Source organism: Oncorhynchus nerka, linkage group LG2 (genome assembly GCF_034236695.1).
Source record: "Oncorhynchus nerka isolate Pitt River linkage group LG2, Oner_Uvic_2.0, whole genome shotgun sequence".
NCBI classification, from domain to species: Eukaryota; Metazoa; Chordata; class Actinopteri; order Salmoniformes; family Salmonidae; genus Oncorhynchus; species Oncorhynchus nerka.
The window spans coordinates 23,941,063-23,968,135 of NC_088397.1; the positions used below are offsets into that span (position 1 = coordinate 23,941,063).

The 27,073-nt window shown below is 44.2% G+C and overlaps 1 protein-coding gene and 1 pseudogene across 1 annotated transcript; one reads left to right on the forward strand and one right to left on the reverse strand.

Moving 5' to 3' along the window:
* Positions 1–893: 893 nt before the first annotated feature.
* On the forward strand, positions 894–17,745 carry LOC115132872 (cysteine/serine-rich nuclear protein 3-like). Its single transcript, XM_029665624.2, has 6 exons — positions 894–1,130; positions 2,023–2,072; positions 12,865–13,053; positions 13,996–14,255; positions 15,951–16,247; positions 16,530–17,745. The coding sequence occupies exons 3-6, from the start codon at positions 12,897–12,899 to the stop codon at positions 17,538–17,540; spliced, it is 1,725 nt and encodes a 574-aa protein (XP_029521484.1). The 5' UTR covers positions 894–1,130; positions 2,023–2,072; positions 12,865–12,896; the 3' UTR covers positions 17,541–17,745.
* Positions 17,746–23,550: 5,805 nt separating this feature from the next.
* LOC115132901 (sodium channel protein type 2 subunit alpha-like) overlaps positions 23,551–27,073 on the reverse strand; it is a 41,322-nt pseudogene continuing 37,799 nt past the window's right edge.

The following is a 27,073-nucleotide window of genomic DNA, read 5'->3' on the forward strand; positions in this document are numbered from 1 at the left end:
AAGGTAAATCAAGTCTGAAATGTCAAAGTGGAAATTACAAATTTAGAAGCTTTTTGTAAACTCAAACACACTACAAGTTTACATTTCCTGTTGTGCAGGAAAATTCTCAGCAACAAAAGAATGATCAAATACGTCTGTGAAACCAGAGACTGGAAATGGAACAGAACGGAGCCAGTGCAGTGTGTGGGCTGTGAGCGCCCTCTACTGTCTCCTGGCTCTAATATCACGCTCTCCAGTACCCATTGATAAAAAAAAAATTAGGCCCAATGCTGCAAATGTCCCCAAGTAGTTGCTATTAAGTAATCTATTCAAATAAACGATGTGCTATACCCAAATCCAACACTTGGATAAAACAAATGTAATTAAATATCACATGATAATTATACAGAATATACGATATATATTAGTTATTATACAACTATAACAACTTGTGGACACTTCCCGGCAGGGTGTTTCTGTACCTCAGCTACGACATTCAAATATAATACTTATTCTTGACAGCTCAATACATAAAACAATACATGGTTAATTATTTAAATACCCCGCTGAGAGGCCAAGCTTTCCACTGGATGGCAGCAAAACATTTCCACCGCACCAAATCCATAGCTGAGCCACACACACACACGCACGCGCGCGCACGCACGCAGCTTCTTATCTGAAGACCAAAGACCACACTTATTTTTGTTGGAGTTGACAAAAATATTGTTTTATGTTTTCAAAGATAGGCTGCCATGTTTCAAAAACGTGTAATCGTTTGCTACAGTAGCCGACACTTTGGTAGTCCACGTATAATTTCATTCACCTGGGAATGATTGGCTTAACCGTAGTCACGTTGCTGTAGGGCTCGTGTCAACCCCTTTCTCTCCACCATTGTCAGCGCGCGCAGCCGAAAAGACCTCCACGCATCAGTCGTGCTGCAAAACCTACTAATTCATTTACAACATAATCAGTTACAGGACCATATCACTCTGTTATGCGTTTGTGTGTATGGTGCGCAAATATAATTTAAGCTGCATTGACAATTAGCCTTTGATTTAACAGTTGTCATTGAGATTAGTTTATTTTAGCCAGTACGGGACGTAATTTTATACAGTTGCCAGTTTTTCGTGATGGGTTTGACAAGATGATTGGTAAGTCACTGCTTTTGATACCTCTGTATTAGTATTTCCCTCTAGCCTTTTCAATTCCTATATAGCACGGTATACCGCGATACCCTGAGTGCATTGCTGTGCTTTTTCACTATCTGAATCTTAAACAAGCTGAGTGAGTGCATGATTTAAGAGATGTTACGCTAACAATGCACATATTTTGCAAATATAAAGTGTTTTGGAATAGAATAGTACATTTTTTTGTAGGATACGTGGTTTGCCATAGAGGCCTCAGAGCCTTCAGGTTTTCTTGCTTTGTCACAGGCATAACTACATTACGTTTTCATTCAAAAGGTTTCACCACTATGTTTTATTATTAAAACAATTTGACGTTGGTTATATATAAGTTGTAGTGTATATGCTAGTACCCCCCAAAAATGTATAATTAATAACATCATAGTTGAACCTTTTCTGTTGAACTTATTCCAAGGTTATGCATAGTTAAAACAGATTGATTAAACTGTATTTACATGTCTTATCATAAAAAAATCTATGCTCTTGTAAACACACACACACACACACACACACACACACACTTCAGTGCTGCAGAGAGGAGGCTACTGCCCCAGTCAGTCTGTTGAGAAAGGGAAACTGTGTGTGTAGAACTGCTGGGCCCCACTCCTGAGTCCCCTGGGAACCAATTATTCATCACAAGAGGAGAAGGGGGAGGAGGAGGTAGTGGTGGGGGGGCAGCAATGCCTGCTTTCCACTTCCCCAAGCCAAACTCTCACTATAAGCTGTGTCTCACTGCATGAGTAGTTTCTATGAGAACCCAATCCACACTATTAGTGAATTGTGTCTCACTATATTTCAGCCATTGTCAAATAAGAATACATTAGCTCATCAGTCCTCACCTGTGCGCATTTCCTTACAGGCCAGCGACTTCTCATGCAAACAACCTAACTTGATCTCTCAGCATCTAAGGTAGGTTGGCTTTAACTTGTCCAAGCATTGTTGTTCCAGTTTGTATAGACTGATTTTAAACATAAACTCCATATAAGGTCTGTCCAACTAGCAGCCCTGTTAGCTGTCTGGCGTTTCCTAAAAGGTTCCTGATGGGAGAAGTCATCATGTAGTGAGTGGGGCAGCTAAGTGTCCGTGCAGGCTGAATGATGCTTGATTTATCTGGGTAGAAGCTCTCTTTGTCCACCACCACATGGTTATTATCTCTACAGGAGATATCAGGGGAGAGAAAATAGAACTGGAGAAGTATGGGGTGTTATTACACAATACAATGCAAAGACACAGACACACACACACACACACACACACACTGTAAAGGTCACCCTGATTCTCTGTCTGTCAACATCTGTCTATCAAATCCATCATCAAGCAATTCCCAATGCATAAATTATATTACTAGGTGTCATGCCATGTTTTCATCAGGCTTTGACTGTATATTATTAGGGTGAAGGATACATTGTTACAATTTCATAGTGAGGGAGAGAGAGAGAGAGAGAGAGAGAGAAAGAAAGCGGTTGCATCATTGTCTGTTAAAGATAGTATTCTAGTCACAATTCCAATGAATGCTTCATAATGCATAGTAATAATATGATCGTCTATACTGTATTTTACATGTAGAATTGTATTACTATTCTATATTTCAATGGATGATTCTGTATTGTCATTGATACAGCTCCATAACTATTGTGTGCAACCACACTGTATATGAATTACATCTATACTCATCGCCCCTCCTGGCTAGCATACATAACAGTTGTTCTTTGTAGATGTGGTATACTTCCCAGTCCAACTCATGCTTCAGCATAGTGCTCTCCCCTCGCCTCCACCCCCCTCCCCCTCGTGGCTGGTTGCCATGGCAGCTGATTGGAATGTTCACTCAGTCTCCAGCAGCATATTGCTGTTCACCCCCTAGGAGAGGACAAGCCGCTTACAAAAGGTAACATCTAGGTATTAACCAGGGTGCTGAGGTCCGCTGAAAGTGTGATTCATTCATTTCACATGTTCATTACTTGTAAGAGATGGTCATTATTTGGGATTATTTAGTATTATAAAAACATATATATATATATTTATATATATTAACCACTGTAAAAGTATAGTATTCTTTGTATTTGCCTTGGTTTAGTGGACAAATGTTAATCTGGGTTTTATTTGCAGGTTTAGTAAACTTATTCTCCAACCCCCCGATCATAGCCAACCATGCTCACACCTCTCTAAGGCTTCTGTCTGGAGACTTTCCATGAAATAAACTCTCAGACAGAATGCGGACAGGAGATACACAGCACCTCTCACCTTCCACATTCATTGAGGTAATTACTTTGCATCCCCTTGCTCCATGTTTGATTGGAGAGAGATAATATGAGAGAGAGAGAGAGCAAGGGAGAGAGAAAGAAGTTGATATGGATAGAGAAAGGGAGAGGAGAGAGAGAGAGAAACATATAGAGAGAGAAACACAGAAAGAGAGAGAGGGGGATGTTGAGAGAGAGAGAGAAACAGACAGAGTCAGAGAGGGATGTTGAGAGAGAGAGAAACAGACAGAGTGACAGGGATGTTGAGAGAGAGAGAAACAGACAGAGTGAGAGAGGGATGTTGAGAGAGAGAGAAACAGACAGATAGAGAGGGAAAGGGAGAGAGAAGTTGAAATGAGAAAGAGAGAGAGAAATAGACAGAAAGAGGAAGTGTGGGTGAGAGAGAGAGAGGAGAGAAAGAGAGAGAGAGCAGTGGCTGGGAGAGAAATCAGTAGCAGATTTTAAATGCAGCACAATTAGTTTCACCAGTCACTAGGAAAAGGGAGGGAGAGGAGAGCAACGGAAAGGGGCTCACTAACTCGCTCTAGGACACATACAGTAGTAATTGGACGTCTCCACTATCTCCTCTTGTCGTGCTTCCAACAGCTAGGCCATATTTTGTGCAGTGGTAAAGGCTACTGTTTATTCAGTCAGTGGTAAATGAATCTATGTTATACCTCTCATTAGAGTGCATTTGCTTAACATTTTCGACAGACTGAATGTGATTTCCAGTGACGCGTTAGCTCATGAGACAAGTGTCCGTAGATTCACTTTGCAAATAGTTGATGATCATACGTTGGTCTTTGTTCTCCAAAAGCTTTAGACTGTGAGTGCATACTGACAGAATGTCAGCCCTCCCCAATACTATATCAGCCTAACAAGCCATTCTATTCTGTTATGTAGAAGTAGAATTTAGAAGTAGAATGTCCCTTATAGGATTTGAGTGGTGTGCTGGTTTAAGATGGAAGGGTATTCCTTCTCTCGATAGGCTGTGGGATGTGTGTCTGGGTGATATATGTCTGGTATTGCTATAGCAACCAGTTTTCATTCATGTATGGGTAAACTGTAGCTGCTACACACACACACACACACACACACAGACACACACACACACACACAGAGGACATTCAGAATAGTCGTAGAGGGACTGATGGTGTAACGCCTTTCTGTCACCTTCCATCTTAAAGCAGAAGTTTCTCTTGTTATTTTCACCCTTGGTACCATTATAAGACCATAGTGACTCTGAAGAGCCCTCTCAATAAGGGAGATACAGCTCTCTGAATAAGGGAGATACAGCTCTCTGAATAAGGGAGATACAGCTCTCTGAATAAGGGAGATACAGCCCTCTGAATAAGGGAGATACAGCTCTCTGAATAAGGGAGATACAGCTCTCTGAATAAGGGAGATACAGCTCTCTGAATAAGGGAGATACAGCTCTCTGAATAAGGGAGATACAGCTCTCTGAATAAGGGAGATACAGCTCTCTGAATAAGGGAGATACAGCTCTCTGGATAAGGGAGATACAGCTCTCTGAATAAGGGAGATACAGCTCTCTGAATAAGGGAGATACAGCTCTCTGTCTGGTATTGCTCATGACTCATGTCTATTTGAAATATAATGGCAGAACATATGAATGGCATCGTTCCGTGATTTGTTCGATGGCGCCTAGTCTAATTTTAGATTTTCCTCTTAGTCTTTGTCTGTCCACTTCTCTCTCTCTCTCTCTCTCTCTCTCTCTCTCTCTCTCTCTCAATTCTGGCAATCCAGCAACATTTTCAACTGAAAGAAAGAGCACATTTGTGTAGGTGGGTGGGTGGATAGGAAGAGGAAACATTGTTCCACAAAGTCAACTCCCTCACATCTCCTTCAGCCCCCTGCCTTACCCAGCCCTACTCCCCTGTACTCTCTGTACCCAGAGGTGAAAACAGGTCTGTGTGTCTGCCTGCCTCCGTGTGTGTGAGTGTGTGCATGGGGGCGTGCATGTCTGTGGCAGTAGACTTCTTCAGCGCCAGATGACACTAGGGGCCGTTCCTTTAGGAATCCCATTCAACTGACCCTCTCTTTGAGGTCATTCTAGAATCTAGAGAGGGCCTCATTTCTCAACCTCCCTTCCTGGAGGCTGAATGGAGGCTGGCTAGCTAGCCTAGCGCTAATTCAACCAGTCTCACTGCAGCGAGTGAGTCAGGGCTCCTCTCTGCTGTATGACACACACACACCATTAACCCAATGAATCCAAACATGAATGTAGGAGGAGGAGGAGTAGAGAGGAGAGGAAAGGGTAGTAGAGAGAGAGGAAGAGGGGAGATGCAAACGGGTATTTTAGGGCAGTGAGTTAAGATGAGTTGACAGTTGGCCCGTATTCATAATCGAGACTGAGTGTCTGTGGACAGGGTCAGGACTGGCATCGGTGCTTCCCACTAGCTTTGTCACTCATGCTATTTGTGGCAACCTGAGCCTGTAAAGTGACACAGTGTTGTTGTGTATGTCTGTTATACAGGGGGCAGTGCAGGGTTTGGGATTATAAAAGGGAGATTTCGTATTGCAGATCTGTCTCCTTGCCCTTTTTGCTATTTTGTCGAAATTGTCTGATTACACCCCCCCTCTCTCTCTCCCCTATTCTTTCATTCTATCCTCTTTCTCTTGTGATCTCCAAGGACTTCCTCCTCTACCTCAGTCAGGCTTCGGCACTTCAGCCAGCACAAGCTAACGAGTCTTTGTGTGGAAACGGAGGGTGAGAGAAAGCGAGATAGAGAAAGAGAGCTAGAGGGGAGAGAGAAACTGTCTGAGAAAGCTGACAGCAAGCAACACCAGAGAGAGAGAGGCAGAGAGGGGGTAGAGAGAGATAATGCATGCAGAGCAGAATTAGGCCGATACCCGCTAATTATCAAAATCCAGAAAAGAGACGTTAAATTCTACAACCTCCTAAAAGGAAGCGATTCCCAAACCTTCCATAACAAAGCCATCGCCTACAGAGAGATGAACCTGGAGAAGAGTCCCCTAAGCACGCTGGTCCTGGGGCTCTGTTCACAAACACAAACACACCCCATAGAGCCCCAGGACAGCAACACAATTAGACAAATCATGAGAAATCAAAAATATATTTACTTGACACATTGGAAAGAATTAACAAAAAAAATAGCAAACTAGAATGCTATTTGGCCCTAAACAGGGAGTACACAGTGGCAGAATACCTGACCACTGTGACTGACCCAAACTTAAGGAAAGCTTTGATGATGTACAGACTCAGTGAGCATACCCTTGCTATTGAGAAAGGCCGCCGTAGGCAGACCTGGCTCCCAAGAGAATACAGGCTATATGCACACTGCCACAAAATGAGGTGGAAACTGAGCTGCACTTCCTAACCTCCTGCCAGAGAGAGACACATATTTCCCTCAGATTACACAGATCCACAAAGAATTTGAAAACAAACCCAATTTTGATGGATTCCCATGGACCCATGATGTCTACTGTTAATTTTTATTGTTCATTTCACTTTTGTACATTATCTACTTCACTTGCTTTCACAATGTTAACACATGTTTCCCATGCCAATAAAGCCCCTTGAATTGAATTGAATTGAATTGAGAGAAAGATTGTGAACCCTAGACAGACTCCTGGGTGTTAAACAACAGAGTAAGAGGGTAGCAGCAAGGTCTGTTCTTCTGGGAGCCCTATCGATGTGGACGTTTATGTAGTGAATCATGTGGGGAAGCGCTAGAGGATTCCTGGAGTTTGCAAGGCGATACGACACAGGTCAGTCAGTGGTCACATAGATTATTGAAGTGTGGTGGTAATATTTCCTCACCTTTGGTACTTTTACATTTTATGGGGGGAACTCGCAAATGGGATCCATTCAGCACAGGACACTATGTGGAGCATCTGGTGTGGAGGGAGCTTATACAACGTTGTGTTCCCAGTGTATATCCTGCTGCTTACTGTTCTTCAGAGAGAGAGAGAGAGAGAGAGAGAGAGACAGAGAGAGAGAGAGAGACAGAGAGAGAGACAGAGAGAGAGAGAGAGAGAGAGAGAGAGACGAGAGAGAGACAGAGAGAGAGAGAGAGAGACAGAGAGAGAGAGAGAGACAGAGAGAGAGAGACAGAGAGAGACAGAGAGAGAGAGAGAGAGAGGTGGTTAGCAAGCGAAGGGGAGTCTCCCTCCACCTATTCTCTCACTGCCATTGCCGGGTAGTCTGCTCCCGTGTTCTGTTCTGTTGTGGTGCATGATGTCATCCGGTACCAGTTCAAGGAGGCATTTATTATGAGATTGGGATTTGTGTGGACAGTAAACCACCGTTTTAAGTGGTATTGTTTTGCACATAGTATCCATAATGTCTAAAACAGGCGACGACTGTCCGAATTAAATATGTCTCTTAATAAGACACATGTATACGATGACACTGTTGTCATGGCAACCGCCACCGGGTTTTCAAGGAATAGGTAGCATGGTGCACGGAGTGCTGGATTCTAAAGATGGGAATGAGAATACGTGACTGAAATGAAGTGTAGGAAGTCGGTACATGATGCTTGGATATAGCCACGGAAACCCTTACCCAGTTCCCACCATCTCCCCATACTGTCACCGTGGGGGGTTGTGTTTGAATTTTAGTCTAGTTTATTCACTCGACCATTTAAAAACAAAAAACAAGAACACAGAAAACTTGAGAAGCCATACAGGCACATGAGTAACATCATGGAGGATAACACACAACAACGTCTGGGACTTATTTCCATTGTGGTCCTCTTGAAACAAGAGACTGCTCTATCGAATCATAGACTTAGTTATAACATAATAACACACAGAAATACGAGCCTTAGGTCATTAATATGGTCGAATCCGGAAACTATCATCTCGAAAACAAGACGTTTATTCTTTCAGTGAAATACGGAACCGTTCCGTATTTTATCTAAGGGGTGGCATCCATTAGTCTAAATATTCCTGTTACATTGCACAACCTTCAATGTTATGTCATAATTACGTTTCCCAATCACAAACAATTAGTTATTCTTCGAATTGCTTGGCCTGGCTATAGCAATAAGTAAGCTGGCTTACGCTACCGAAATGACGAAGACTAACAAGCCTAGATCGGATTTGCGACCATGCCCCAAGATACTCACGTTGGTTGTCTTGTATGTCTCGGCGCATGCTCAGACTGCCCTCAATTGAATCTATTTGTAGGGGATGGCTGGCACTGTTCCCCTACTAATCCGTGGCACAGGTTCTCTTGACAATCGAGTAGCATTCTTTAGGGAGCTTGGTGTTTCCGATAGTGACTTCCTCTCCCGGGTGCCCTTACCTCGGCTGATGGTTTGGGTCGTTGGTCGGGTAGAATGTCTCCCGGCTCCTGTGCGCACTGTCGCCGGTTACGGGAGGCTACTTGAAGAGAGAGGGCGACAAGGTTCTGTGGGTATCCCCACCGCCTGTAAATGGAGGTTTTTGGATTTAACAATAATCTTTATGTAACATTTATTGTGTAACTGGGAGTCTCGTGAGCGCAAACATCCGAAGATCATCAAAGGTAAGCGATTCATTTGATTGCTTTTCTGACTTTCGTGACCAATCTACTTTGCTGCTATCTGTTTGTAATGTTTTGTCTACTGAGAGAGACTTCCTAACATAAACGCTTGGATAGCTTTCGCCGAAAAGCTTTTTTGAAATCTGACATGTCAGGTGGATTAACAACAAGCTAAGCTGTGTTTTGCTATATTGCACTTGTGATTTCATGAACATTTAATATTTTTAGTAATTTAATTTGAATTTGGCGCTCTGCAATTCAGCGGATGTTGACGAAAATGATCCCGCTAACGGGATGGGTGTGCTAAGAAGTTAATGAATGCCTGAAACACTGATGGAGCATTGGCTAAGCCAAATGGCATCACCAAGTACTCATGGTGACCAGACATCGGGCTAAACAGTCTTCCATTCATCCCCCTCCCGGATGTGGATGAGCTTGTTCGCACTCCGCAGGTCCAATTTGGTAAAAAAATAAATAATGAAATGGGCCCCACTGAGCTTTTCGACAGCTGCCGGAAAACAATGGGAGAGTGTAATAGTACTTGTGCTGATTTCATTGAGTCCTTTGTAATCAATACATGGACGTAACCCTCCATCTTTCTTGGGCACAAAGATGAAGCCAGCTGACACAGGAGAAGAGGACGTCCTTGTTGTAGCGCCTCTTGGATGTAATCCTCCGTGGCCTGGGTCTCAGCCACAGACAGAGAGTAGATGCTCCCGCGAGGAGGCACAGACCCTGCCAGCAGGTTGATGGCACAGTCCCAGGGGCGATGAGGAGGAAGACAGGTGGCACAGGTTTTGGAGAATACCTCCTCCAGGTCCTGGTATACCTGGGTTGTTGGGCTGAAGGGCAACCACAGGACTCTCAACCGACGTAGAACCAGCATTCGGGTGACCAGTCTGATTCTCATTCTCGACCATGAGATGGTGGGGTTATGGCATTGAAGCCAAGGCAGATCTTGTGAACTGGTAATGTAGAAGGGAAGTTCTCCTGATGAATGGACTCCACGGTGAGGGTGAGTGGTTGGGTGATGTGTGTAATGGTTCCGGATCCTAGTGGCCAACTATTGAGGGCTTGAACCGGGAAAGGAGAAGTGGTATGAGATGTTAAGAGAGGAGGCAAGGGTCTGGTCAATAAAGTTCCCTGTGGCACCGGAATCCACTAACGCTGTAGACACAGTACATGAGGGACAGTCAACTAGTATGATGGACACCAAAAAGAGTTTAGCAGAAAGTGATGAAGGTGGAATACTCACTCCTGCCCCAGGAGGTGGAAGATCACGTGACTCTGCTCTTGTGGATCCCAGATTAGGAAGTCCTTGACCACAATACAGACAGAACACCATCTGGCTCAGTCTGCGTCATGGGGAGGCATGTGACCCCTACCTCCATGTGTTCAGGCTCTGATCCAGAGTGTTCACTGAGAGAAGCGATGAGTGCCAACGCTGCCGAAGTAGGATATCCAGAGGGACGGCCAGCACAATGAGTGCGTCCAAGCAGAGGTTGTCATCGACAGGCCAGTTCCATCTGGACCTACTCGTGCAGACCTCTTCTGAATAGCGTACGAAACACCCACTCGATCCATCCGCTGGATGTTGCTACTGTCCGGGAGGTGAGCGAAAACTAGGCAGCCGTCTGGTCCCCCTGCTGTAATTGGAGTAGGCGCTCACCTCCCTCTGCCCTCCAGGGATGATCAAAGATGCATTTGAACAGAGCCATGAACCCCTCATGAATATAGCTCCTTTACTCTCCTCTCCCAGACGGCCGTGGCCCATTCCAACACTCGCCCAGTCAGCAGAGAAATAACCGTGGCAACATTGGACCTCTCGGTGGTGGGGGCTCCCATTTGGTGCATAAAGTAGAGGGAGCACTGAAGTAGGTAGCCACGGCATTTAGATGGGGTGCCGTCATATTTATCCGGGAGGGACAAACAAGCTTCCCTGACCTGAGCGGGTTGTTAAATGTGCTGGTTGTGCCGGCTCGCTGGGTCAACTGGTTGTAGAGTATCCTACGCTAGTTGACGGCAACGCTTCCGGGTATGTTCAAGACGTTGCACACTGTGAAGAACCTCTTCCATAGCCGTTGTACTAGCTGGTCATGGTGTTGACGTAGAAGGTATCCCTGCTCGTCGACCGTCTGGGAGATACTCTGTTTTCCTGCTGCTTCCATTGTTGTAGTCAGTATTCTGTAACAGAGACGTCGAGAAGCAGGTGAAACTTTTAATAAAACAACAACCATGAACCGAGACAACAGTAGAGTCTATGCATAAACACAGGAATAATACCGATTGGGGAAAGAACCTAAGGGAGTGCCAGATATAGGGGAGGTAATACGTGAGGTAATGGAGTCCAGGTGTGCATAATGATGATGTGCAGGTGCGCGTAATGATTGATGCCAGGTGTGTGTAATGATGGATCCCATGACCGGTGGTTAGTATACCCGCTACGTCAAACGCCGAAGGGGGGGAGTGGGAGTAGACGTGACACAGCCATTAAATCCAGTAGATAGTGGTTAGAGGTCGGCCGATTATGCTTTTTCAATACCGATACCGATTATTGGAGGACCATAAAAAGCCGATACCGATTAATCTGACAATTTTTTATTTTATTTATTTGTAATAATAACAATTACAACAATACTGAATGAACACTTATTTTAACTTAATATAATACATCAATAAAATCAATTTAGCCTCAAATAAATAATGAAACATGTTCAATTTGGTTTAAATAATGCAAAACAAAGTGTAGGAGAAGAAAGTAATAGTTCAATATGTGCTATGTAAGAAAGCTAACGTTTCAGTTCCTTGCTCAGAACATGAGAACATATGAAAGCTGGTGGTTCCTTTTAACATGAGTCTTCAATATTCCCAGGTACGAAGTTTTAGGTTGTAGTTATTATAGGAATTATAGGACTCTTTCTCTCTATACCATTTGTATTTCATTAACCCTTGACTATTGGATGTTCTTATAGGCACTTTAGTATTGCCAGTGTAACAGTATAGCTTCCGTCCCTCTCCTCGCTCCTCCCTGGGCTCGAACCAGGAACACAACGACAACAGCCACCCTCGAAGCAGCGTTACCCATGCAGAGCAAGGGGAACAATTACTAGAAGGCTCAGAGTGAGTGACGTTTGAAACGCTATTAGCGCGCACCCCGCTAACTAGCTAGCCATTTCACATCGGTTACACCAGCCTAATCTTGGGAGTTGATAGGCTTGAGGTCATACACAGCGCAATGCTTGACGCACAACGAAGAGTTGCTGGCAAAATGCACGAAAGTGCAGCCTGCTGCTGCCTACCACCGCTCAGTCAGACTGCTCTATCAAATCATAGACTTAGTTATAACATAATAACACACAGAAATACGAGCCTTAGGTCATTAATATGGTCGAATCCGGAAACTATCATCTCAAAAACAAGACGTTTATTCTTTCAGTGAAATACAGACCCGTTCCGTATTTTATCTAACGGGTGGCATCCCTAAGTCTAAATATTCCTGTTACATTGCACAACCTTCAATGTTATGTCATAATTACGTAAAATTCTGGCAAATTAGGCCGCCCAAACTGTTGCATATACACTGACTCTGCGTGCAATGAACGCAAGAGAAGTGACACAACTTCACCTGGTTAATATTGAATGATAACCTGGATTTATTTTAGCTAAATATGCAGGTTTAAAAATATATACTTCTGTGTATTGATTTGAAGAAAGCCATTGATGTTTATGGTTAGGTACACATTGGAGCAACGATACGCACCGCATCGATTATATGCAACGCAGGACACGCTAGATAAACTAGTAATATCATCAACCATGTGTAGTTAACTAGTGATTATGATTGATTGATTGATTGTGTTTTATAAGATAAGTTTAATGCTAGCTAGCAACTTACCTTACCTCATCGTCCGATACCTGTTGGGAGAGATCATTCTTTCTCTCTCTCTCTCAGGGGCAGACGTTGGGTGGTAGACCTACGGCAGGATGAGTGGGATCCTGAAGAGGAAGTTTGAGGAGGTGGAGGTCGACAGCCCCTCCCCCTGCCTCTCTCTCCGGGGGTCCGATGACGAGGTCTCCGCCGGCAGCGACAGCGGGAACAGCAGCGACAGCGTCAACCCAGGCACCTCCACCCCCGTCGCCCGTGAGTTGCTTACCCAGCATGCATGTACTTGACTGCTTAACTATCAAAACCAGCTTTTCCAACTTTGGACAACACTGTCAACTATTTGACCTCAAGTGAATTAAATAGCACCTTACATTTTGCTAGTGAGTAGCCTTCCATCTTTTCAGTGGAAAAACTCCCAGTTACGAGAACCTCTTCCTCACCTACTTCTTTTCAAATCAGCTGGGATTCCTTCAAGCACCACCAGCATAGAGAGCCTCAGTGGGATTAGAATGATAGAGAGAAACAGGAAGTAACTCTTGGGAGTAGTGTGATTTCATCTCTCTCTAGGTGTCATAGCTGGTGATCTCCCCTAGCTCCTGCTCCCTGTGGGTTTTTAGATGACAGGGAGGATGTTAGGGATGCTAGAACTCACTCAAAGGGTCCATAGGGATATCAATAGCAGCAATACTCTCGATTGGCGCAGCGGTCTAAGGCAAGAGTGCAAGAGGTGTCACTGCAGTCCCCGGTTCAAACCCAGGCTGTATCACATCTGGCTGTGATTGGCCCAGCGTCGTCCAGGTTTGGCTGGGGTAGGCTGTCATTGTAAATAGTAATTTGTTCTTAACTGACTTGGCTAGTTAAATAAAGGTTAAGTAAAACATTTCTATGGTGATACTTTGTCTCTAAATGCCCCCTCTCTCTCCTTCTCCCTTCTTCTCTCTCCTTCTCTCTCCTCCCTTCTTCTCTCTCCTTCTCTCTCCTTCTCCCTTCTTCTCCCTCCTTCTCTCTCCTTCTCCCTTCTTCTCTCTCCTTCTCCCTTCTTCTCTCTCCTTCTCCCTCCTTCTCTCTCCTTCTCCCTCCTCTCCTTCTCCCTTCTTCTCTCTCCTCTCCTCTTCCTTCTCTCTCCTTCTCCCTTCTTCTCTCTCCTTCTCCCTCCTTCTCTCTCCTTCTCCCTTCTTCTCTCCCTCCCTCTAACAGCCGCTTCTATCTTGAGGCGTGAGAAGCGTCTGCTGGTACGCAATGTGCACTTTGAGAGTGTGACGGTGTACTACTTCAGCCGGCGCCAGGGCTTCACTAGTGTGCCCACGCAGGGCGGCAGCACCCTGGGCATGTCCACGCGCCACAGCTGGGTGCAGCGCTACACTCTGGGGGAGTTCGCTGTGGAGCAGGAGAGAAGCCACAGAGACATGCTGCGAGACCACCTCAAAGAGGAGAAACTCAACTCCATCAAACTCAAGGTAGTCAACTCCATCTAACATAGGGGTTCCTAAACTTTTTTAGCCCAGAACCCCATTTTGATATCTGAAAATTCTTGTGACCATCACATACTTTTAATATGGGGCTATAACAGTCCATTTCAAATTAGTCTGACATAAGGTATCCAGCATCCCGGAGTCGCCTCTTCATTGTTGACATTGAGACTGGTGTTTTGCGGGTACTATTTAATGATGCTGCCAGTTGAGGACTTGTGAGACACTTATGTACTTGCCCTCATGCTCAGTTGTGCACCGGGGCCTCCCACTCCTCTTTCTATTTTGGTTATAGCAAGTTTGCGCTGTTCTGTTAAGAGAGCAGTACACTGCATTGTACGAGATCTTCAGTTTCTTGGCAATTTCTCCCATGGAATAGCCTTAATTTCTCAGAACAATAAAAGACTGAGTTTCAGAAGAAAGGTCTTTGTTTCTGGCCATTTTGAGCCTGTAATCGAACCCACAAATGCTGACGCTTCAGATACTCAACTAGTCTAAAGAAGGCCAGTTTTATTGCTTCTTTAATCAGGACAACAGTTTTCAGCTGTGCTAACATAATTGCAAAAGGGTTTTCTAATGATCAATTAGCCTTTTAAAATTATAAACTTGGATTAGCTAACACAACGTGGAACACAGGAGTGATGGTTTCTGATAATGGGCCTCTGTACACCTATGTAGATATTCCAAAAACAATCTGCCGTTTCCAGCTACAATAGTTATTCACAACATTAACAATGTCTACACTATTCTGTTATTTTAATGGACAAAAAATGTGATTTTCTTTCAAAAACCAGGACATTTCTAAGTGAACCCAAACATTTGAACACTAGTTAGTGTACATTGTTTTTCTTCAGGATTTTGGAAAATCTCCCGCGACCCCATTTTCATATCAGGTGACCCCACACGGGGTCACGACCCCAAGTTTGGGAACCACTAGTCCAACTAAAGGTAGTGAACTCTGTCTAACTATAGGTAGTCAACTCCATCAAACTAATGGTAGTCAACTTTAGTCAACGCCATCAACCTAAATGTAGTCAACTTTAGTTCTCCATCAAACTAAAGCTAGTCAACTTTAGTCAATTCCATATAACTAAAGGTAGTGAATGTAACTCAAAGTAATCAACTCTGCCTAGTCAGCCCCCATCAAACTTAAGGTAGTAAACTCCGTCTAACTAAAGTTTTGGACTGTGCCTTTAACGCCTTTGTATTAGAGTATCCAGCAGTGCAGTGGCAAAGGCAGTTTATTAATAATAGATTGGGTAAAGCATTCACAGTGGTACTTCTCCAAGTGCATTACATTGTACACCGATGTGGTGCATGACAACTATTGTTGTGCTAGAATTCAGCTAACATAGAAGAGAGATGAGGAAGGAATGTTTTCCCATTTGTAAGCCGGGGATAACCAGGAAAGCAGGGTGGCATTAGGACTAGGTTATGAATTCAAGGTTAATGACAAATGACATGAATAACCTGAGTGCCGCAGTCCTTTCTCGTCAAAATGACCTTTACATTGTTTACAATGTATTTATTCAGTGTATTCACTTTAAGCTGCGTTATCGCAGTGATTCTAATCCAACACAAGGGGATGCGCTAACACAAGCGGTCAGTATTAGGAAGGTGTTCGGTATACTCAGTGTGCATCGCTAGAGAGCATCGCCATCTACTCGTGTGTTTTTCCTCCAGCTGACCAATAATGGCACTGTTGAGTCGGACGAGGCCGAGTCGCTGACCCTGGACGATATCTCAGAGGACGACATCGACCTGGACAACACGGAGGTGGACGAGTATTTCTTCCTGCAGCCGATGACCACCAGGCGGCGCCGCGCTCTCCTCCGGGAGTCCGGGGTGCGACGCATCGACGTGGAGGAGAAGCACGAGCTGCGGGCCATCCGGGTGTCCCGGGAGGAGTGCGGCTGTGACTGCAGGGGGCTGTGCAACCCCGCGACCTGCGCTTGCAGCCTGGCCGGCATCAAGTGCCAGGTAAATGGAGCTGTGGTGAGGGTCTCCTGAATTACCTCTGTCAGTATGTTTGCCTGTTAAATGATAGCTGGCCCGCTGGCCCGCTATTGGCTGGCTGGATGTTTGCCTGGCTGTTTGCCTGTCTTTTTCCTTTCTGTCTGTCTGTCTGTCTGTCTGTCTGTCTGTCTGTCTGTTTGACCGTCTGCTATGTTTATGCCTCTGTCTATGTGTTAGTTATTCATTGGAAATGGGAACCGTCCAGTTTTGGAGGCTAACTGAGGCGTTGGTTGTCTGTCTGTACAGGTAGATCGAATGTCATTCCCGTGCGGTTGCAGCAAGGAGGGCTGCAGTAACAGCACTGGCCGCATCGAGTTCAACCCCATCCGTGTTCGCACCCACTTCCTGCACACCATCATGAAGCTGGAGCTGGAAAAGAGCCGCGAGCAACAACAACAGCCACAGGTCACCAATGGCAATGGTTACCATGGAGAACTACCAGTCAACGTCCCTGTCCAGCGTGCTCTGCAGTACCCCCTGATGTCTGACAACATCCCAGTCCTGCAGGCTCCCATCATGCACCTGCCAAGCGCCAGCGACGCAGAGCAGCATCTAGAAGAGGAAGTAGACGAAGATGAGGAAGACGATGAGGAGGAGTACGAGGATGAGGACGATGGTAGTAGTTTATGTAGCGGCCTCTCTGACTGCAGCACCGACAGCCTGCACACTAGTGACTCTGAGGAGGAAGAAGAGGAGGAGGAGGAAGATGACTGTGAGTCTATGGAGGAGGGGGTGAGTGGACCCCCAGTCTCTCACACAGAGGTGGTTCCTCTCTCCTCTGTGTTGGGTTACACTGATGTCACACACACCAACACCAACCACGCTAACCCCAACTCATACTACCACAACCCTTCATCAGGGTACTACCATATGGACAACTCAGCCAACTTGAACCCCACACCCAAAGCCCCTAGTGAAGCTTCCTCACTCCCCCTCTCACTCCCCAATAGGCAGGGGGCCACGGATGGCCCCGCGGTCGTGTCACAGGAGCAGCCTAAAACCACCTCCGAGCCGCACACAGACCACCTCAGCCAGATAGAGCGACTGTATATGCATTTTCCCCACACTGACAAAGCACCAGCAGCCAACGCCTGTTCCTCAGCCCCGCAACAGAGCAACACTCCCCACAGTGGGGAGACTAGTACACTACACCATGAGCAGCCCTATCAGACACAGGTTAGCGTTTTTCATCATGAATCTTGTTCTAGAGGCAGCTCTGCGGAGTGGTCACTAGCTGGCACAGCCACAAAGTCATAAAATCAGATTTGAAACCTAACCTTAACCCTAAACGTAACCACACTGCTGACCCTAATGCCTAACCCTAACCTTAAGATCAAAGCACATTTTTGTTTTCATATATTTTTACAATATAGCCAATTTTGACTCAGCAGCTGGCCTATAGAACCTATAGTTCTGCCTCCAGGACAAGACTTATGACAATAATTGTAAATCTGCCTTTCAGACAGACATGGGCAGTAATGATATTACACTGTCACTGAAGAATAGCACACGGTCTGAGGTATCTATGGGGACTGAGGAGCAGCAAAGCCAGCGTTCTGTCAACGGGCTGGCTGAGGCGTCCTCTCTCCTGCCTGAGAATAAAAGGGATCCACCAATTCTAGAGTCTAACACTCGTCACTAGCATAGTGTCAGGTAGACTTGTGGAGAGTTCAATGAAACTGGTTAGTGTGATAAGTGAAGTTAGCATTCCTTTGCAGCAAGTATGTACATTTGGATTAATGTGCAGACCAACTTAATTAAAGGGATACTACAGGATGTTGGCAATGAAGCCCTTTATCGACTTCCCCAGATCCAGTTGAACTTGTGGATACCATTTTTATGTCTCTGCATGTAGTTTGAAAGAAGTTGCTAACTAGTGTTAGCACAACAACTGGAAGTCTATGGTACCAGATGCTAGCTGTGACCATAGACTTCCAGTCATTGCACTAACACTAGTTAGCAATTGGCTTGCAAAACTACCTCTAACTTCCTTTGTACTGGATGAAGGATGCAGGGACATAAAAATGGTATCCATGAGTTCATCCGACTGGGGAGGTAGATAATGGGCTTCATTGCCAAAATCCTGAAGTATCCATTTACCAGTGAAACTACATGATGTCAATATCAATTCATTTTCTGTACAGGAATAATGCTGTTGTTGACCTATCCTAGAAACCGGGTCGCCCGTTTGATTGAATAGAACCTGAAGGACGGTGTTTGTTGTTTTTAACTCCCGATGAATGTACCTTTTTAAAGTGAACGATTAGGTTGCAAAGGCAAGTTGTGGGGTTTTGCCTCAGAAGGATCTTTGCACATTATTGCGCACACAGTTTCCATGTCCTGGATCTGAGTGTCTAACAGCTATTGGACGATGACTGTGAAATAGTTAGAATTAAACAAAACGATTCCTTATTTCAACAATATAACCATGTCGAATGGGAAAATGAAAAGATCATCTTATTTGAGTTAAATGAATGAGCTAAGATAGACGCTAGGGCTTGGACAATATCAGTAACGCGATACTTGTTGGTAGCGTGGCAATGAAACAAAACACGAAGCGGATTTCACTTCTTTGGGGAAAACAGCCCTAATGTTGTAAATAATGTTATGTTGTCACCCAGACTCAGATGTATTTATTTCATGCTATCGCACACGTTATTTACATATAGCAGGTTTTTAAAAGACCAAAGAGTTTTGTCTGCTTCGTGTACAACAAAAAAAAAAAATTGCCATGGAAAAAATATTGCAATACTGGTATAGTCACAGCCTTAGTAGATTGAACTTTTATATGGGGTCAACTGGAAAATGTATATAGCTGCAGTTTATTTATGGCTATACAACGTTTATGTAATGTTATGTTATGTTTTGATAATGCGAGCATGCTGTGGTTAGTATTGATGACAAATCAACACGATTTTGAGGTACTACAATTATTAAGTGTTGGTCTCATGTTTATTTGTGTTGTCTCATAGATGTTGAATACTTTGCATGTATTTTGTTAAAAGGAAACACCCTGTTTAAAAATGAACGTTTATATATATATATATACAGTGAGAATGTCAAAATGAAACAAATTAAGTAACATTTATACTTTACATTAGATTGGACAATACTCCAAGATACTGTAGTTAGAGCCACAGACTTATAATCATCTCTAGTCGTATCATTACATTTAGGTCCAATTTCAAAAGGACCATGAAACTTGGAAGATGTACGTCGTTTGAAATCGTTTTAAACGTCTTGCTGAATTTCATGAGACAAGCTACATTTTCAGTGCTGCTATTATGATTTGTTATCAAGCTTTATTGTCACATGCACAGGACACAGCAGGTGTAAAACAGTGCAGGGAGAACCTTAATTGGGGGCTCTTTACCAAAAAATGCGCAATAGCGGTAGTATTACAGATAAGAAATAAAACACATGAAATGCGACAGAAGAAGAAAATAAAAGAAACAGGAGAATGGAGTTATATAACGTTCTTATATACAGGTCAGTACAGTGCCAGTACTGTTATTACAGTGTGCAGGGGATACTGGAGGGATTGAGGAAGGAATGGACCTACTCCATCACAACATGTTCTTTGTCTCCTCTCTCTTTTCTCTATGTATCCAGTCTCTTCATCTAGCCCCTTTATGCTTCTCCTCGCTCTCTCTCTCTCGCTCTCTCTATCTTTCTTTCTCTCGATCTCATGACCTCTCTCTCCTCTCTCCCATCCTGTGACATCATATCACGTCAGCCAATGAGGTGGTGTGTAGCGTAAGGGTGCCAAAGCGTTCATGTTCAGGTGATCTATAGTTAAGTAAGCTACGTCTGTACCCGTCTCTGCTATTCTGCTGTAGATATGATTTTGTAGTCTATATTGTGGTAAATGTGAAACTGGGTATTTTATTGTGATTAATTCTCGCAGCAGTCTGTTGTGTCATGAAGGCCTTGAAGTTCACAGAGCTCATGTTTTTTAAATATTTTTTACTTTGTCCCAAATGGCACCTTATTCTCTATATAGTGCACTTCTTTTGAACAAGGAAGTAGTACACTTATAGGGTATTTGGGACACAGATGTCCTGTTCTGTTTCGTTTTGTTCCAGAATGTCTCTTTGTTTATCAAGACTGCCTAAACCTGGGGGCCTAAAATAGATTTTCTCTGTTTGTCTTCTTTTTTACACCAACATTTGTTCCTTTTTCCACAAACATCAGACTTTGAGAATAAATAACCAATGGAATAATTGTGTCCCGTGTCAATCATTTTGGTTACGGATTATTATGACCTTGACATTTTGTCAAGATGAATCATACATATCAGAAATGTATTGTTGTAATTATTAAAGGAAGACAAAATCTAAATACACATAAATATTGCTGTTTCAGTTCATAGTTTTTTTTTAAAGTCTGTGTCAACACCCATTTTTCAGTTCCAAATGTAGCCTCTGAAATCCCCAGAGAAAACCAGTGCCATGTTGTCTGTCCCGCCCACAGGGTCAGAGTGAGATGGTTTCTCCGGAATGTGTCTGTTTCCCAGGGTAACACATAGCAAAGACTGCTGTCTTGCGCTCAAGACCGGAAGGTTACAAGTTCAAACTCCCGAGCTGACAAGGTAAAAATCTGTCTTTCTGTCCCTGAACAAGGCAGTTAACCCACTGTTCCTATGCCGTCATTGAAAATAAGAATTTGTTCTTAACTGACTTGCCTAGTTAAATAAATGTAAAGAAAAAAATGACATTAGGTATGCAACTGTTCTCAGCAACGGATTATTCCAGGATGTACAGTGCCTTCGGAGAGTATTCAGACGCCTTGAGTTTTTCCACATTTTGTTAGGTTACAGCCTTATTCTAAAATTGATTTAAAAAAACAGTTTTCCTCATCAATCTACACACAATACCCCATAATGACAAAAAAATATATACATTTTTTAGGCTCTGTCTGGGCCACTCAAGGACATTCGGAGACTTGTCCCGAAGCCACTCCTGCGTTGTCTTGGCTGTGTGCTTAGGGTTGTTGTCCTGTTGGAAGGAGAACCTTCGCCTCCCAGTCTGAGGTCCTGAGCACTCTGGAGCAGGTTTTCATCAAGGATCTCTCTGTGCTTTGCTCTGTTCATCATTCCCTCGATCCTGACTGGTCACGCAGTCCCTGCCGCTGAAAAACACCCCCACAGCATGATGCTGTCACCACCATGCTTCACCGTAGGGATTCTGTCAGGTTTCTTCCAGATGTGATGCTTGGCATTCAGGCCAAAGAGTTTAATCTTGGTTTCATCAGACCAGAGAATCTTGTTCCTCATGGTCTGAGAGGCTTTAGGTGCATTTTGGCAAACTTCCAAGTGGGCTGTCATATGCCTTTTACTTTAGAGTGGCTTCTGTCTGGCCACTCTACCATAAAGGCGTGATTGGTGGAGTGTTGCAGAGATGGTTGTCCGTCTGGAAGGTTCTTCCATCTCCACAGAGGAACTCTGGACCTCTGTTAGTGACCATTGGGTTCTTGGTCACCTCCCTGACCAAGGCCCTTCTCCACGATTGCTCAACTTGTCCAGGCGGCCTGCTCTAGGAAGAGTCTTGGTGGTTCCAAACTTCTTCCATTTAAGAATGATGGAAGCCACTGTGTTCTTGGGGACCTTCAATGCTGCAAAAATGGTTTGGTACCCTTCCTCAGATCTGTGCCTCAACATAATCCTGCTTCGGAGCTCTACTGACAATTTCTTCAACCTCATGGCTTGGTTTTTGCTCAGACATACACTGTCAACTGTGGGACCTTATATAGACAGGTGTGTGCCTTTCCAAATCATGTCCAGTCAATTGAATTTACCAGAGGTGGACTCCAAGTTGTAGAAACATCTCAAGGATGATCAATGGAAACATGAGGCTCATAGCAAAGGGTCTGAATACTTATGTAAATAAGGTATTTCAGTTTATGTTTAATGCATTTTCAAACATGTCTGTTTTTGCTTTGTCATTATGGGGTATTGTGTGTGTAGATTGCTGAGTTTTTAAAATGTATTCATCCATTTTTGAATAAGGATGAATAAGGTATGTGGGAAAAGTCAAGGGGTCTGAATACTTTCTGAAGGCACTGTATGTATTGTTATTTAGCATAAAGTCAGTTATAGCTGATACTATTCTGATCTTGTTCATACCTTCAAAAGTAGTGATTGTAGTGAATTGAGAAATATTCAGAAAATACATTAGGAACAAGGTCATAGGTTTTAAACTGACTGTCAAATCATAGTCTTTAGATGTCAGTCCCATGCTATACCTCTATACCTGGATAGTTGACAACAGATTTAATCATGTCTAAATTATGGCTTAATGAGGAGTTAAGTAACAACATTGAAATAATCATTATTACATGAATTCAAATATTATTACAATTACCGGTACATAATACAAATACGAAAAAATGATAATAGGTTGTACGGTTTGACTCAATGGAACTTGATGACAAAACCAAAATTCCCTTGCTTACTGTGTTTGCCTATGGGGGGTTATTGTTTATTGCCCATTTGTGCTGTTGCTGAGCAACTATTGCTAGGTAATCATGGAAATTATTCTCAAGAGTTCAACAGACATAATAACCTACTATAATGACATAATTTGAGTAGTTAATTGAGCACATAAGTTCAGCCTACTGCATGATTTGAGCCAGTGAACAAGCACTCATAGAACATATTGAAAAAGCTCATTGAAATCAGCCAGAAGTGCTACGCAGACTGTTCGTGTGTCTCCCCACCTCTAGGTGGAGCCACTGACCTTGTTTTGCAGGCAGTCCTCTCTTTGGTGGCAGGCAGGTTAAGGGTGTAAGTTGGTCCTGTCTTCCCACCTCACAAAAGACGTGTATGGATTAAAGTGCAGGGATATGAAGGCAGTTCATTGATACTATGCATGTACTGTAGTACTGTACAGTATAATACGTGTATTACATGGCGTCTGATCATGGTGTTTATTTCTGATGCAGGGAAGAAGGGAAGGAAAGGGGTTGGGAAAGGTATGCCTGCTCGCAACAAGGTATTGTGGGTAGGCAGTTGGGAAACACTACTGATCAATCAAAAGCGGGGGAGCTGTGATGTAAGGTTGCCAAGCAACAGCAGGGGAGAATCTGGTGGCAGGTTCAGCAAAGTGTTTTGAGGCAGTAAGGGCGGGGGTAATCTCAATCTCTCTCCCTCTGTATACAGCTCGTATACAGTATGTCTCCCAGCTGCCTATTGACCAGTCAACATGCTAACAATAGATTGCATGACGCAACAGTTCCATCTGACTGAAAATATTCTGTGTACAAAGAATGTGTTCCAAAATCGGTTTTATTTTTGAAATCTTGATTTTGTGTTTTGTGGTCACATCTTTGGTTCTAACAAAAATGTCACTTGTCACACATTTGCAAATGTATACATTTCAGTGTAACGTGAAGTTCAACCACATGGATGACCCCTTCAAACCAGATATCCAGCAATCGTCATACCTTTCTCTTTTAAGCTATGCTCTATCAGAAAGTAACAGGTGTGTAAAAACAAATATGTTCTTTATTCTGTAGAATGTTTCCATTCACGTTAGCAGATGAGCTGATACTAGTCCTGACCTGCATGCCCTTCACTAACACACTACCTGAAGGGAAAATGGCTGCCGATTGCTTTATGTTTCATATCTACAGAAATGTGGACCATACAAGTGTTTCATGTGTCAATGTGTGCAGAATGTAAAACAAGTTGTAGAAAAATGGCAACCTAAACCTTACTTCAAAAAGCAACAGTAGCTACAGTAGAAGCACTATTTATGATACTTGTAATACAAGTCAACTGTAGACCCCCAGTCACACACACACTCACATAATACCCTTTGGGGATGGCCATTAAAAGCTAAACAAGTGCTCTTACATCAAATGGAAGTGTTATGCATACTGTGGGTCTATATAGTACACCATACTATTTATAAATCGAACCAAATCACTATGTTGAAAGAATCAGGCTTTGAATTAAAGTCATTAATGAACTATGAGTACAGTGTGCAGCACAGACAAGTGCTAAACTCAATGCCAGGTGTCATATGCACATATTATAATGGATTTAGACACCGTTGAAAAATACCATCAATGTGTTCCCTTTATTATATTTTTGTTAGTCACCTTTCTTTACAAGAGCGTTTCGACAGAAACAAAGAGTGGAGAGAGAGAGAGAGAGAGAGAGAGAGAGAGAGAGACACAGAGAGACACGGAGAGAGAGACACAGAGAGAGACACACAGAGAGAGAGACAGAGAGAGAGACAGAGAGAGACACACAGAGAGAGACACAGAGAGAGACACAGAGAGAGAGAGAGAGACAGAGACACAGAGAGACACAGAGAGAGAGACACAGAGAGAGAGACACAGAGAGAGAGAGAGACACAGAGAGACACAGAGAGAGAGAGAGAGAGAGAGAGACAGAGAGAGAGACACAGAGAGAGACACACAGAGAGAGACACAGAGAGAGAGACACAGAGAGAGAGAGAGACACAGAGAGAGAGAGAGAGAGAGAGAGAGAGAGAGAGAGAGAGAGAGAGATTAAAATACATCTGTCGGACACATTGCTTTGTGACAATGAAGGTCTACGAAGATGAAGAAGATCTCATTGAATCCCTCCCAATGGATCTGTTGACATACATTCAGGATCTCTGTGTCCATGGGCGTGTTCATAGAAACAGCGTGGGGAGAACAACAGCAAATCATATAGAGGTACAAGATATATATTTGCCAAGTGTCACCGATGATAGGTTGTGGAATTAAGCGTGTGCATAATGTAATGTTCACGTGATAAATAACCTTGCCTGAGATCTGAAGACCTGGGTTAGCTCCCCGAGCTAAGTCTCAGACCTTACCTCAGCGGGCTAGCACAGTCTTGTGGTGTGCAGGAGACCCGGTTAGTTACATATACAGTATCTATGCTTATTCCCAGAAGGATACACGAAAACTGCGGCCTGAGCACAAAGAGTTCTGGGAGTAACAACACGCATGTGGTGTTAGTATTGGAACATGGATTTGTTAAGTAGCTGAGTTTTGCTGTACATGGTGTTTTTACAACCGTGAAAAGAAGTGGACACATTCTCACAATTACACGATAAAACATTCCTTACCATAAAAAACAGAAGTTATACAAAAATGCAAGAACCTTAAGTAACACGGCGACCGTTATTCAAGACACTGGATGTATGATGGTAGCAGCAGCACTAGCTACAGAAAACTTCACAGTATACACAGGTGTGTCAGATAGTAACACTCAACAGAAAATCACAAGCGGTTTCGCAGCGGCTTTTTGAGTCGCCACCTTTCACTTACTCCTGGCAGTGATACATAACAATAATCTTCCGCTGCCTTGTTACTATGTAACCCCCTGGAACAGTCCCCTTAAATGGCTCCAAACCTGCTCTCTGGCCTCAGCCTTAGCTAGCTACATATCAGTTTGGCCTAGCACCCAACACCACCACACACCCTACACCAACACATTAGCATTTAGCATTTAGCATACATCGATAATCCAAAACTGTAAACAAGTTTCGCTTCAAAGCAAACGTCTCAGTACTCATCATTTCTCCTCTTGTTCACTTGTTTATTTTGCTCTCTTAGATCTTTCTCTCTGTCCTCTTTCTCCCTCTGTTCTTTCTCATATTTGTCCTTTTCCGACTTTGTGGCACTGTTGTACGAAGGCAGCGAGGCGGTGGAGGACGTCATGTCCATTTTCTCTGTGGAGGTGGAGTTGTCCGCAAACTTCCCTATCACCAGCACCTCCTTGTCCTCCAGCTCGCACATCACGCTGCCTTTAGGCTGCTCCTTGTAGAGCTCTGCTGCTTTCTTCAGGGCGAGTCGGGCCAGGTAGCGCCTAAAGGACCTCTGGATCACCACGGCAGACATGTCTTCCTGCTTACGCCGCAAGGTACTGGTGATGGGTTCGTAGGAGACTTTGGAGGGGTTGGAGGCCATGAAGCGCTCCTCCATCTGGCCCCGGAGGAGGTCCAATCCTTCGCCCTCTCCCAGGACACGCTTGGTGAAGGCAAACAGGATGTCAAGGCAGTGGATGCGCTCCCCGCTGACCATGGGCAGATCCATTTTGATCAGCTGGATGTGGTTGGGCTTGGCCATTCGCAGCGGTGGGTCCAAAGCGTCTGCAAAGTCCGACAGCTTGTCGTACTCCACAAACTGCGTGGCGTCCGGGTCAAAGCGCTCCCACACCTCGTAGAACATCTCAAAGTCGTCCTCGCTCAGCGGCTCGGCCGACTCCTCGGTGGCCACGCTGAAGTTCTCCAGGATGACGGCGATGTACATGTTGACCACGATGAGGAAACAGATGATGATGTAGCTGACGAAAAAGAACATGGCCACTGGCGGGTTGCCGCAGTTTCCCCGGTACAAGGTGCCCGGGTGCTCCATCTGGCTGTCACAGTCGGGCTCCTTCTTGTTGAGGATGGGCGCCAGGAGGCCGTCCCAGCCCGCCGACGTGGTGATCTGGAACAGGCAGAGCATGCTGTTGCCGAACGTCTCGAAGTTGAACATGTCGTCGATTCCCGCCTCGTGCTTGACGTAGGCGAAGTTGGACATGCCGAAGATGGCGTAGATGAACATGACCAGGAAGAGCAGGAGGCCAATGTTAAACAGGGCAGGAAGTGACATCATCAAGGCGAACAAAAGCGTCCGGATGCCCTTGGCGCCCTTGATGAGACGGAGGATGCGGCCGATTCTGGCAAGTCGGATGACTCGGAATAACGTTGGGGAAACAAAGTACTTCTCAATCAATTCTGATAAAAACATACCTGTAAGGACAGAGACAAAAACCACACCAATTA